The sequence below is a fragment of the Staurois parvus genome, unplaced genomic scaffold (assembly GCF_062004578.1).
Source record: "Staurois parvus isolate SC_StPar_1 unplaced genomic scaffold, SC_StPar_1.0 ptg000087l, whole genome shotgun sequence".
Classification (NCBI taxonomy): domain Eukaryota; kingdom Metazoa; phylum Chordata; class Amphibia; order Anura; family Ranidae; genus Staurois; species Staurois parvus.
The window spans coordinates 11893250-11908075 of record NW_028317883.1 but is presented as its reverse complement, the minus strand read 5'-3'; the positions used below and the strand labels follow the sequence as shown (position 1 = coordinate 11908075).

The 14826-nt window shown below is 40.4% G+C and overlaps 1 protein-coding gene across 1 annotated transcript in view; it reads left to right on the top strand.

The window, feature by feature from the left end:
- PPP2R1B (protein phosphatase 2 scaffold subunit Abeta) overlaps positions 1–13560 on the top strand; it is a 69886-nt gene extending 56326 nt beyond the window's left edge. The window contains exons 12-15 of the mRNA XM_089670177.1: positions 5195–5349; positions 10285–10427; positions 10515–10606; positions 11702–13560. Of these exons, the coding sequence (XP_089526303.1) occupies positions 5195–5349; positions 10285–10427; positions 10515–10606; positions 11702–11718 (407 nt within the window). The 3' untranslated portion in view covers positions 11719–13560. The remainder of the gene's footprint in view (positions 1–5194; positions 5350–10284; positions 10428–10514; positions 10607–11701) is intronic.
- Positions 13561–14826: the final 1266 nt, after the last annotated feature.

The following is a 14826-nucleotide window of genomic DNA, read 5'->3' as shown; positions in this document are numbered from 1 at the left end:
CTAAGGAGATCAACAACCTTTATCAAGGCGTATATAATTATTAGGCAGCTTTTTTTTCCTCAGGCAAAATGGGCCAAAAAAGATCTGACTCTGAAAAGTCAAAAATTGCGTGATCGCAGAACCATCAACTGTTTTGTTGCAAATAATCAACAGGGTCACAAGAAATGTGTTGAGAAAAAGCCTCAAATTAACTGCCAAAGATTTGAGAAGGCCCAAAGGTGAAGCTACCTGGAACCTATTATCCTCAAGTGCTATCATATTCCAGAACTGCAACCTACTTGGAGTGCCCACAAGTACAAGATGTTAAGTGCTCAGAGACGGGGCCAAGGTAAGGAAGGCTGAAACCCAACCACCACATAAGTTGAAACATCAAGAGTAGGCCAAGAAATATCTGAAGTCAGATTTTTCAAAGGTTTTATGGACTGATGAGTTGAGTGACTCTTGACGGACCAGATGGATGGGCCCATGGCTGGATCAGTAACAGGCACAGAGCTCTACTTCGACTCAGACACCAGCCAGGTGGAGGTGGAGTATTATTATGGCCTGGTATAATTAAAGATGAGTTAGTTGGACCTTTTTTGGGTTGACGATGGGCTCAAACTCCCAAACCTACTGCCAGTTTTTAGAAGACACTTTCTTCAAGCAGTGGTATAGGAAAAAGTCTGCATCTTTCAAGTAGACCATGGTATTTATGCAGGACAATGCTCCATCACATGCATCGAAGTACTCCACTGCATGGCTAGCCAGTAAAGGCCTTAAAGATGAAGGAATAATGACATGGCCCTCTTCCTCACCTGACCTAAACCCTGTTGGGAATTTGTGGGCTCTTCTTAAACAGGAGATTGAAAGAAAACAGTACACTTCTCTGAACAGTGTCTGGCAGGATGTGGTTGCTGCTTCACAAAAAGTTGATTGTCAACAGATCAAAAAACTGTCAGACTCCATGAATGGAAGGCTTATGACTGTTGAAAAGAAGGGTGGTTATATTGGTCACTGATTTCTTTTTGAAATGTCAGAAATGTTTATTTGTAAATTTTGAGTTGTTTATTATTCTGATTGTAACAGATGAAAATAAAAAAGTGAGATGGGAAACGTTTCGTTTTTCATTTATTTGCATAATAATTCATATAACACTTAATAGTTGCCCAATAATTGTGCACACATAGATATTCTCCTATTAAAACCTCACTTTTACTTTCTTAAATATTCACATTTGAGGTTTATTAACATTTTGGATTGACCAAGAGCACTTTAGTTCAATAATGAAATTAATCCTCAAAAATACGCCTTGCCTAATAACTGTGCACGCAGAGTATTTATGAATTCTACCCTGTTGATTTACTGTTCTGCTTAGCCAGTCTTGTGATTCACACACGTCCTTATTGTCTTTGTTCTTGAGATTATATTTTACTTATGTTTTCAAGTGATGAAAGTTTGCAAAAACTGCCCGTCATGGAAATATTAAATAAATAGCTTTTAGGAAGTTGGTAATCCAGTGCTTTATTTATGTTATTTACAGTGGTTTATTTACGTTATACCTGCATCAGGCTATGGAGGAATAGTTTGTTTTTTAAGACTGTACAGTTAAAAGGCTTAATTACTATTCACATAGCACATCTATAACAGGATGTTGTGTTTTGTCTGGAGTTCCAGCTGCTTTGTAGAAAAGGGTTTATGGAATTTATTACTGCCTACTATGGTTTTTATTCTGGTGTATGGATTGTGCTGTTATGACGAGCGTTTCTACTAAAGACTTTGGTAAAATTGAAACTGCACGGACAATGCAGGTGGACATACTTTTATATGATTTATTATTATTTTACTGCTCTGGCCAAAAGTTTTGAAAATGACACGTTAACCACCTCCCGCCCACCATATAAGGAAATGACGGATGGGCGGTGGTTCTCTCGTTCTGGTAGGATGTCATATGACGTCCTCTTACACTAACCGCATGTGCACGCCCCTGGGGGTGCCCGGTGATTGGTGGTGCTCTGTGTCCGTGGGACACAGCGGATCACAGATCAGCGGAAAGAGCCGATGACTTCGGCTCTGTCATGTGATCAGCTGTGTCCAATCACAGCTGATCGCATGTAGACAAGGAAATGTCAATTATCGGCATTTTTCTGCTCATGAGCTTCAGTGTAGCCCCATCAGTGCCACCTGTCGGTGTCCATCAATGCCACCTATGAGTGCACATCAATGCCACATATCGGTGCCTACCAGTGCACATCAATGCCACATATCAGTGCCTACCAGTGCACATCAATGCCACATATCAGTGCCTACCAGTGCACATCAATGCCACATATCCGTGCCCATCTGAGCGGCCTAACAGTGCCAGTCAGTTTGGCCTAACAATGGCAGTCAGTACTGCCTATCCGTGCCATATATGAGTACTGCCTTTCAGTGCCCATAAGTGGTCTGTCAATGCATATCAGTGCAGCCCATCAGTGCCCATATGGGTATAATATTGCATGACCACGCAATTGTCTGTCATTCTAAGTGCGACAGCACTGAAAGCTGAAAATTGGCCTGAGCAGGAAGGGGGGTGAAAGTGCCCTGTAGACAAGTGGTTAATTTACCTGCAAGGAAACGTGTGCAGTCATCATTGCTTTGCACAAAAAGGGATTCACAGGCAAGCATATTGCTGCTATTGAAATTGCACCTAAATCAACCTTTATCGAATCATCAAGAAGTTCGAGCAGAGAGGTTCCGTTGTTGTGAAGAAGCCTTCTTCTGGGAAAGTCCAGCAAGCACCAGGATCATCTAAAGTGGATTCAACTGCGGGATCAAGGCACCACCAGTGCAGAACTTGCTCAGGAATGGCAGGTGTAAGTGCATCTGCACGTAGAGTGAGACAGACTTTTCGAGGATGGCCTGATGTCAAGGCCTTCAAAGAAGCCACTTTTCTCCAGTAAAATCATCAGGGACAGCTTGATATTCTGCAAAAGGTACAGGGGTTGGACTGCTGAGGACTGGGTAAAGTAATTTTCTCTTAGTTAGGGCATCCAGAAGAAAACCTTGTCCGGAGAAGAAAAGGTGAGCACGACCATCAGTCCTGTGTCATGCCAACAGTAAAGCATTCTGAGACAATTCATGTGGGGGGTTGCTTCTCAGTCAAGGGAGTGGGCTCACTCAAAATTTTGCCTTAGAACAGCATGAATAATGAATGGTACAGAAGCATCCTCTGAGAGCAACTGCTCCCAGCTATCCAAGAACAGTTTAGTGACGAACAATGCCTTTTCCAGCATGATGGAGCACCTTGCCATAAAGCAAATGTGATAACTAAGTGGCGTGGGGAACAAACATCGAAATTTGGGTCCATGGCCAGGAAACTCCCCAGACCTTAATTAACAACTTTTGGGCAATCCTCAAGAGGCGGGTGAACCAAAAAAACCCCACAAATTCTGACACACTGCAAGCATTGATTATGCAAGAATGGGCTGTCATGAGTCAGGAAGTGGCCCAGAAGTTGATTGACAGCATGCCAGGGGGAATTACAGAGGTCTTGAAAAATAAGGGTCAACACTGAAAATATTGACTCTTTGCATAAACTTTAATGTAATTGTCAATAAAAGCCTTTGACACTTATGCAATGCTTGTAATTGTAATTATAATTCAGTATACCATAGTAACATCTGACAAAAAGATCTAAAAATACAGGGCTGTACATTATTATACAGGATCTACTTAGCGCCAACAATTTGCGCAGCTCTTTACAAAATGAATTTTAGACATTTTTGTAAATTCTTTTATTTATGAAAGTGATTCAGAGCAGACTGATTTATCAGAAACGTAGCTTGTACTAGCTAACTCCAAAGAAGGTACTGGATACTTGACAAATAATATGGCATGGAGTCAGGGCAAACAAAATGTTGTGGTGCTTTGATTGTGGTTTTAATGTATCTGCCTTTGGTCTGGTACTGGAACCAGGTGGGAGGGGAGAGGATGGTAACGGAGAGGGGGGAGCAGCTCTCCCTCAGGTGGCTTTGGACTTGTTATCTAGGGTTATTATTCACCTTGTAGGTGGGCTTTATATTCTGTTGAGAACATTAAATTGTTCCAGTGGAAATGTGTTGCAGTATGAGTCCTGTCTGTTTTGGGAGGAGAGTATAAGATCTTCCATTTGCCTAATGTCTTCTACTCTGTATCCACAAGGATATTTGTGGAAGGGTCCTTCCATCATAGGGGGATACAGGATTTGGAGGCAATCAGGTGGCAGAGCATAGATTTCTAGTATTTTTTGGTGGAAATGCAGTGGTGGTGCAGGAGAAAGAAAGAGAGAGCGCGGTCATCTGGGATGTGATAGTCCTTAAATTTGTGGGTCAGTTCTCTGACTTTGCTCCAGAAGGTTTTAAATATCGGGCAAAACCAGAAGATATGGAGGAGCAAACTGCCTTTTGAGTTGCATCAGGGTTTTTAGATATGTTTTGGTAGTATTTGTGGTTGATTGTCAGAGTCCTGTACTAGTGAGTTAAGACTTTTGCAATTGGTTTCTTGTAATTTGGTACTTTTAGAGGATTTTAAAATGCAGTAGAGTATCTTTTATCTTCTGGTGATTTTATATAGATATTTTTTTTTTTTATTTCTCAGTCTGGTTTTAAATAGTAATACTAAACCCACAACAGTAAAATCAGTCTGTATATGCAGTAAAGCATGCTTGTTATACTCACTGTGGAACCCAAGGGGTTAATCCTCTGCATTGTGTAAAAACACTGTTTGATCCTGACTTCTCTGATCCTCTCCTTCTCCCGGTGCCCCCTCTTATCCACTAATAAGACATATCAAGTGGAGTCACTCTGCACATGCCCAGTTTGGTGTTTATTGCTGGAGAGGTGTATTTTTGTTTTTTCTTTTTTCTTGGGAGAGCATGTGATCAGCACAGGGCCAATCAGCACTGTCCAGACAGAGGTCCTGCATCTTCCTAGAGCAGAATGAAAACTCTTCCTGCAAGCTTTAGCATGTACTTGGCTGGACACTGATAGCAGTTCCAAGACTGCTGTTGAGAGAGTATTTAGAAGTATATTTACTAAAATAATTGCATTTCCATGTTCTGTGTACTGTAGGAGACCCAGATATAGTGAATGCAGGGTCCTGGGGTTAGTAACACTTTTTTTAAATAGTGCAATGTTTTATGTTCTACTAAATGGTATTGAAAGATTATGATGATTGATATTTTTTTTTTCTTTTAAAGTTTATGCCATCCGAGAAGCAGCAACCAATAATCTTATGAAGTTGGTGGAAAAATTTGGTGCAGAGTGGGCCCAAAATACCATTGTGCCAAAGGTTTTGGCAATGGCAAATGATCCAAACTACTTGCATCGAATGACAACACTTTTTTGTGTCAATGTAAGTATTCTTAATTTATTCCGTTTTTTTTTTCTAACTGTAATCTGTACTCTAATCTTTTAACTGTATTCAGCATATAATAGATTTGGATTGCGGATTATAAAATAAATACACTTGTAAGCATTCTTTCCATTATAGAATGTAAAAAGTAGCAAGAAAAAACTGGGAATATGCAGTTTGAGTGACAGCAAGAGCACACGCTATTTGTATTACAGTGTATATAAAATGTCAGGTTTCTGTGATGTAAAAAAAAAATGACAGATAAAAAATTTCAGAACTTTTCCCACCTTTTTAATGTAACCTATAAACTGTACAGTTCAATTGAAAAACAAACTGGAGAAAATATGGTGCTACAGTGAAATTACCAAGAACTGGACGTCCCTCCAAAATTGATGAAAAGACGAGAAGAAAACTGGTATGGGAGGCTACCAAGAGGTCTACAGCAACACTAAAGGAGCTGCAGGAATATCTTGTAAGTGGTACATGTGACAACAATCTCCCGTATTCTTCATATGTCTGGGCTATGGGGTAAAGTGGCAAGACGGAAGCCTTTTCTTATGAAGAAAAACATCCAAGCCCGGATAAATTTAGCAAAAACACATCTGATGAAACCAAGGTTGAACTTTTTGGCCATAATTCCAAAAGATGTTTGGCCCAAAAACAACACTGCACATCACCAAAAGAACACCATACCCACAGTGCAGCATGGTGGTGTCAGCATCATGCTTTAGGGCTGTTTTTCTTCAGCTGGAACTGGGGCCTTAGTCAAGGTAGAAGAAATTATGAACAGTTCCAAACACCAGTCAATATTGGCACAAAACCTTCAGGTTTCTGCTAGAAAGCTGAATATGAAGAGGAACTTCATCTTTCAGCATGACAATGACCCAAAGCATACATCCAAATCAACAAAGGAATGGCTTCACCAGAAGATGATTAAAGTTTTGGAATGGCCCAGCCAGAGCCAAGACCTGAATCCGATCGGAAATCTGTGGGGTGATCTGAAGAGGGCTGTGCACATGAGATGCCCTCGTAATCTGATTTGGAGTGTTTGTGCAAGGAGGAGTGCACAAATATTGGTAAGTCAAGATGTGCCATGCTGATACCCATACCCAAAAAGACTGAGTGCTGTAATAAGATTAAAAGGTGCTGCAACAAAGTATTAGTTTAAGGGTGTGTACACTTATGTAACCTTATTATTTTAGTTTTTTATTTGTACTTCCCTCCACCTAAAATATTTGTTTGTTGCTCAACTGAGTTGTACAGTTTATAGGTTACATTAAAGGTGGAAAAAGTTCTGAAATGATTTATCTTTGTCTAATTTTTGCATCACAGAAACCCGACATTTTAACGGGTGTGTAGACTTTTTATATCCACTATATGTTTGGGTGGGCAGTGGAGGGAAGTTCAGCTGCTCATGTGCATGTGTCCCATGCAGCAGCCCCATTGTTCTTTATTCCTGGTCTAGAGACTATGGCTGACAGCCGCACAAGCCTATGGCTTCCGCTGCTCTCAAATACCTGTGAGGAGTGAGGGGGGAAGGATTTACTAGCGATGTGTGTGTTTGTGGATGTGCACAGCCTGACTTGGGATCGTTCCCACAAGGGTGCCCCCTCAGCACCACACTTGCTGAGGGGACACCCAGAGGAGAGACTGCTCCAGTGTATCACCCCCCTTTCTCCCCATATACTCTATATACTTACCTGAGTCGCTCGCTCTCTCGCTTGAGAGAGAGGCAGCCCTGCTGCTGTCAGTCAAATCCTATAGACACACACAGCTTGGCTTGGGAGCGAGCCTGCAGGTGCATCATAGGAGGTGGCTTCCCCCCCCCTTCCCACAGACTGTGTGTGTGCAATTTTGATGTAATGTTTGTTTTTTACATTTACTATTTTTTGTAATTAACTTTTACAATTCTTTTGATCAATGAAAGAAATACAAAGATATGAAAGCAGTACATCCTAAATTAATTGTGGGCTAGATATTATTATTATTATACAGTTTTTATAAAGCTCCAACAGTTTGCTCAGTGCTGTACATTACAAAGGGGGACAGAACATGTGACAGTACAGTAACAATAAAATGCAAAACACGAGGGGTTCGAGGGCCCTGCTCTTTCGAGCTTACAATCTAGATATATGAAATAACTTGACACTAAAAATAATAAGATATATATGCTGTAAAACATTGAGTACGCCATTGAGTACTCGTGCACTCCCTGATTGTCTCGCGCCTTGACTACTGCAACTCCCTCCTCACCGGCCTACCCCAGTGCAGGCTCTCCCCGCTTCAGACCATCCTGAACTCACCGGCTAGACTCATCCACCTCACCACTCGCTCCACCTCTGCCACCCCTCTCTGCCTATCCCTCCACTGGCTCCCGTTTGCCCAACGCTTCAAATTCAAACTGCTAACTCTGACCTACAAAGCCATTCAAAACACTGCCCCTACCTACCTCACCAACCTGATTCCCAAATACCACCCTAACCGTACCCTTCGCTCCTCACAGGACCTCCTTCTGTCTTGCTCCCTGGTCTCCTCCTCCCACGCACGACTGCAAGACTTCTCCAGGTCCTCCCCCATCCTCTGTAACTCACTACCCCAATCCATCAGATTGTCCCCTTCCCTCCTCACCTTCAGGCGCTCCCTGAAAACCCACCTCTTCAGGGAAGCCTACCCCACCCTTACCTAACAGCCGTCCTCCTTCATTCCTCCTACCACTCCACCCCCCACAGCCACTTCCTCCTGTACCTCTACCCCCTCCCTCCTAGATTGTAAGCTCGAAAGAGTAGGGCCCTCTAACCCCTCGTGTGCTGTTTGTTGTTGTTGTACTGTTTCATGTATTGTCCCCCCCTCTATTGTACAGCGCTGAGCAAACCCTTTGGCGCTATATAAACTCGATGTAATAATAATAATAAGTTAAACACAGATGCTACAGCTTAGAAAATTTAGAAAGAATCTACCTCTATTTGGCATTCCTTAGCAAATAAAGGTCTGTCGATTGGTTTCACGCAAGATTAACATAACTTTCACCCAAAATTCACTCTAATTGGATTCAGTTGGAAAAAAAATGTGGGAATCATATGAAAACATTTTTAAATAGACCTCTAATGTTCCCAGTGAAGGGGGGGGGGGGGGGGGTTTGGTGGTGCGAAATTAAAATGCTGACATTCTCTGGAAATAATTATAAACTTTACATAGTTAGTCTGGCTAAAAAAAGACAAAAGTCCATCCGGTTCAACCATAGAAAAAAAAAGTTATAACCCTATACCCACAGTTGATCCAGAGGAAGGCAAAAAAAACCCAGCAAAACATGATCCAATTTGCTCCTGCTGGGGAAAAAAATCCTTCCTGATCCCCCGAGAGGCAATCGGATATTCCCTGGATCAACTTTACCTATGAATGTTAGTATCCAGTTATATTCTGTGTATCTAAGAAACAATCCAGGCCTTTTTTGAAGCAATCTACTGAGCTGGCCAGAACCAACTCTTGAGGGAGTCTATTCCACATTTTCACAGCTCTTACTGTGAAGAAACCTTTCCGTGTTTGGAGATTAAATTTATTTTCCTCCAGACGTAAAGAGTGCCCCCTTGTCCTCTGTGATGACCTCAGAGTGAATAGCTCTACACTGAGTTCACTATATGAACCACTGATGTATTATACATGTTGATCATATCCCCCCTTAATCTCCTCTTCTCAAGAGAGAATAAATTCAGTTTCTCTAATCTTTCCTCATTGCTGATCTCCTTGCCTCTTATCAGTTTATTTACCCTTCTCTGTACTTTTTCAAGTTCCCTAATGTTCTTTTTTTTTTTTTTTTTGTTGAATTGGTGCCCAAAACTTTATGGAATCACATGAGAATTTCTGAAACCGATGCCTGAATTTTTTTTTTTTTCATATTTATGCATTTTGGGTTAAAATTAAACAATTTTTTTTAGTTTCCAAAGTTATTTCTTTGGACCCTCCACAATGGTTTTGGAATAACAAATGTTTAATGGCTTAAAAGCCATTAAACCAGAAAATGTAGATGGAGATCAGGAATTCTGACTGTAGTATGATTCCCCCTTGCTGCATGCGTATTTGGAATGACCCAAAGTAATGGAATCAGAGCATGAAGGACTGGAGTTGATTTGTTTTATACAAGGACAGCAAGTCAGGTCTGTCAGCCCACACCCGTACAGTGTCCCTATTTTGTTGTTACATATTTGATATGTTGGTCTCCATGAACACCTGTTATTCCTTGGGGCACACTTGAAATGTCCAGATTTTTGTTGGGCAATCAGTGGTCATTCAGGTGCAAGCATAAGGCTTCTCACTTTCCTGGCAGGCCCCACCCTTTTATCTAAATTTTCAGCTCTGATGCTAAACAAAATGCCTCAACTTGTAAATGAGACAAGTGTTTTTTCCTACCAGGAATGACAATTCAATCTTGTGGGCCACATTGTGGATTAACACAGCTTTGTAATTCTGTCCTTGATATTCTTGCTGTACATGTTTTCATAAAATTTATATCCATTGAAAACAATTATTCATCTGCGCAAACCCTTCATTTTGCTACCACAAAATCTAGTTGGATCTGTAAAACGTTTCCAGTAAGATTTGGTATTGGCTTTGTATCACCACAATCAGTTTTTATTGTAGCAACTCGTGCAATGGCAGTTTTACACACTGAGGATTTAGTGTTATGACTTTTCCTATGATACAGTGATGGTGTTTTTTAAATGACTAGCATGAAGAACACCAGTCCAGTTGTTTCAGAACAGGTTCCTTTCGTTACAATGTTCACAACAAAACCTCATTATTGGTAGCATGAACTCTTATTCTGTTTAAAATAAATATGTATGTTTATTAACATGTAAGGCCATTGAGAAATAACATTTTATTCAAAGATATAATGTGGTAGGTGATTGCCCTACTAATGTATGTTACCTTTGTCTGTAGGCCTTGTCTGAAGCATGTGGCAAGGAAATCACCACCAAGTTGATGCTTCCTATCGTATTAAAGATGGCAGCTGACCAAGTGGCTAATGTTCGCTTCAATGTGGCTAAATCACTGCAAAGGATAGGACCAGTCCTAGATAGCAAGTATGTTTTTATTTTCCTCCTGTAAAGCACTGTCCTATATGCTGCACTGTATCTAAAACTATATTGATGATGCGTTCTTTATTTCAGCACGTTACAGTCTGATGTAAAGCCTGTACTGCAGAAGTTGGGTCAGGATGAGGATATGGATGTGAAATATTTTGCACAGGAAGCAATAACTGGTAGGTTTAATGAACAGTTAGATGTCTTCCACCATATTATTAAAGCTCAGACACAAAAAGAAAATGTAGCTCTGTATTCATTAATCTTTACAGCTGAAAATGAGTGATTTATTTTTTTATTGAACACCAGGGAAGGTACTTACCATGAATGAAAGAGTATACAGTGTTGTAATTGCTGCTGTGTTAGATTGAAAAGCAGTTTTATTGATGGAGGAGGCATTCATACTCCCTATCCTACATTCATAGAGCATCTTTCATTGTGGAAACTGATAATATGGCCTCTATGAATGGAGGGCAGAGGACTTCGAATCTCAACCTAACACAATAGCCGCCAGCACACAGGACACTCTTCTCTTATGCCAAGTACCCACCTTGGCGCTGTTTAAAAAAAAAAAAAAATCCTTAAACTTCAGTCGTTTTCTTTTAATGTAGATACTGCGAATGCCTAAATTAAACTTTATTTCTTTCTTGTGCAATTCTCCGTGCCACAGCCACAGACTGAGAAAGTTTAGGGCTGGAAGCTAACTAGGTGTGCTGTATGCAATTGAGCTGAAAATTAGTATGGTCTTTGGAGGTGCAGAGAGATTACCTAGGTCTGCTGCTGCTCTTTCACTGTCCAATCAACAGGTTTAAAGAAGAGCCTGTGTTGTACTCCTTTTCTAAAACACTGAAGCAGTCCTTTTAATGCTCTGTAGTTCCCCCTTCTGTGCATAACTTGCAGATATCAATCACCTTGATATCAGTCTGTAGATAAATATTGTACATTTTCAGAGGCATGCAGTTTTTATTTTCATTAAATTAGTCCCATAGCTCATCCACAGTCATCCTGATTATTATTATACAGTATTTATAAAGCGCCAACAGTTCGCTCAGCACTGTACATTACAATGGGAGACAGAACATGCACCAGTACAATAACAATACAATGTGATACACGAGGGGTTCGAGGGCCCTGCTTCTTCGAGCTTACAATCTAGGAGATAGAAAAATGTTTTCTATATAGGTCTGTGGATTTATATACCTGTATTTGTTAGGGCTTTTTTACTCTCGTCTGTTTTTGTAAAATATAAAATTCTTCCTTTGTCTCTTTTGCAGTTCTTGCTTTGGCATAAGAGGATGCCAGGACCATGCCCCCACCCCACTGTTTGTTGAGTGTGTAGTAGGAAGATTGTTTTGGAACCGCAGAACAACCTGTCAAGACCTCAAGGATACAAAACGGCAACTACTGTTGGAAGACCACATTCTCTGCACATGTGCCTCTTCTAAAAGACTTTTTTTTTTTTTTCCCCTCCTTTTTAACTATTTTATTTATACAATTCCAATTTCTTGTCTTCTTGGCATTTCTGCTGCAGAAGTCTTATTTGCTACTGGTGGTGGTTAGTGTACTAACAAATTATTGGTGGTTCCTAGGAATGGCAGAAACGTGGTCAGAATCCTGTATCAAAGTTGAGGATTTTTTTTTTGGAGGCGTTATGGGTGCTGATTTAGATTTAAAATTTGGATCCAAGATGTCTTTAGAGGTCAGTTAAATCTGCATTTGGAAAGAAGACTGCTAGCCAGTCATGGGTAAATTTAATGAGAAACAAATTATACTATCTTATAAATGAGAAATGGCTTGCTATTTCTTCAGTGTCTTGAACAGACTTGTAATTAGAGTACATTTTTAGGATTTCTTCAGTGTTTTATCAGTTGATGAGCAACTGCATCAAATGCAATTTCTAATGTGTGACAGGAATCCACTGTCACACATTAAATTATTAAAGGGGCATTTTTATGAGTGCTCCCACCTGCCTGAAAAGCAGCTACAGTTCCCTCAAATCAGTAGGCTTTATAATACTGTAGTTCAGAAGATAGCATTCTGTTGCAGACAGTCCTTCCACTTAATCCTACATCTCCGGGTGCTGGCTCCAGGAATTCGCTGGCCACTCCATAGATTCCACCTGCAGAATCACAGAAAAAAGGGTACACTCCAGAACTGGTAACCCACGTTAGTGCTTCTGCGAACCAGGTGGAACAGTTTGTATATTGAAAAGTTTAATAAACTCTGCTTTTAACGGTGAGCGGCTTCCCCCTTTTTTTTGTGAGTCTGTCAGTGGAGCAATAAAATGTTTTGTGGGGGAGTAACATCAGAGATTGAGGTAGATTGGACTTGGTGTCAGTGCTGCTAACTTGGTAGGTAGCAGAGGGTTGAAGAGTGGCTGTTGCCATAGCTGTGGTCAGACTGATAAAGGCATTCTCGTATTTTACATACTAAATCTCAGATTTCGGATATTCTAATTGGAAGGTACATTGTAGAAGAATGACATTTAAAAGGGTCGGTAAAATCCTTCCATTAACATGACACTGCATCTCAACACTGCTGCAGAAAGTTGGCTTAACTCTAGGGAGTAACTGTGAACACCAAAAAGCTTATGACAAATGTGAGCACAGAATATTAATTACTTATTAAAAGTATTGTTCGTGACCTAGCTTTTTAGGTGGGTCTTGAATGTCTTTTAGAAACGGGGCTGTTACATACAACTTCCACTGAACCTGTAACTTATTTTAAAGACTACACAAAGTTCCTCCTGGGACCTCCTTCCCTTTTTTAACCTTTAATTGGTGATGTCTCTATAATGAAATGCAATGGGTTATCCTTGTGTGTATCTGGCATGATGCGGGTGTATGCTTACAGACAGAAGAGCTCTTTGATGGCATTCCATGTTTGTGTTTTGAGCTGGTCCACTTTGCATCACATTGCCTGAACAGATGTCAATCCTGTTTTTAAAAATTAAATATTTCTCTGCAGGCAATGAGCGTGCACCTCAATCATCTCAGAAGAGCATTTTATTAAAGTGTAAAGTTGAACTGATCTGTCTTGTTTTGGGTCCCTCTTTTAAGGGATAGCTTGATGTTGACTGTAGAAATTGTAATGTAAGTGCTTGACAAAAAGGAAATAAACGTTTACCCTTCAATATTGGTGTCTTGCATTGCAAAATGTTTGGCTGTTGGAGTTCTGGTGTTCCTCTGTTCTGTGACTTTCCTCTGTTCTGTGGTTTAACTTGTTCTTTAACTCCCGGGGCAGACTTTGTTGTCCCGTTGCAGACATTGCAGTTAAGCTAACTGTATTTTTATGATACAAATATCTAGGATTTCAACAATCATTTTTAAGTGGCTCTTTTAGTAGCCTTGTTGTTTGAAGGTCTGCATGAATGAGTTGTAAATGCTGCAATTTACGACTATCGTTTTTCAGAAAAGCTGCACCTTTTATCCTTTAAAAAGTAGTTTCTGAGCTCCAAGCAAGTGACTTTACCTATGCTGTCTTAATGTCTTCATCCTGTTGCAGGTAAGATGAGCATTCCCCCAATATCCTCTTCCCTAGTGGTCAGATAGCAACATATTAACCTTATAACAAGTCACAAGGAGAGGAGAGAGGCTACAACAGGGGGTGATGGGTTAATAATTGTGAACACAGCCATGAGCTGCAGAAGCACCAGGATTTTTACACTGTCATCTCTAAACTATCTGAGTCCAGGAAGTAGATACTGGTCCTGGATGATACCTGAACGAATATAGTGCTGTCCTTTGGGAATAAAAAAAAAAATCACATGGAAGCATTGTCAGGTGGAGTACTGTAATTTCCAAGCTGTAAACTGTATCTGTAAGTGTTAAACATTATGTACTATGCAAGCACTTGGCATGATATATATTAATCTAGAGTTGCTTTAGTTGGAATGCTCCAGAATTAATCGAACTGTGAAAAGAGAAGATTGGGTGTAGTGTGCAGTAGAAAGCACATCAACAAACACTTCTGTCCTTTCTGAAATTAGTGTTAATAAACCCACAACAGTATATTCAGTCTGTATATGCAGTAAAGCATGCTTGTTATACTTGCTATGGAACCTAAGGGGTTAATTCTCTGCATTGTGTAAAAAGGCTGTTTAATCTTGACTTGTCTTCTGATTAGACATATCATGTGGAGTCACTCTGCACATGCTCAGTTTAGTGTGTATTGCTAGAGAGGTTTTTTTTTTTCCCTTAGAGTGCATGTGATCAGCACAGGGCTAATTAGCACTGTCCAGACAGAAGTTGTGGGTTCTGCATGCTCCTAGAGCAAAATGAAAGCTTCTTCAAGCTTTAACATGTGCTCTGCTGGACAATGATAGTCACAAGACTGCTCTAACTGCTGATGAGAAAAGATATTTAGCAGTTTGTTTACTAAAATAATTGCACTTCCCTGT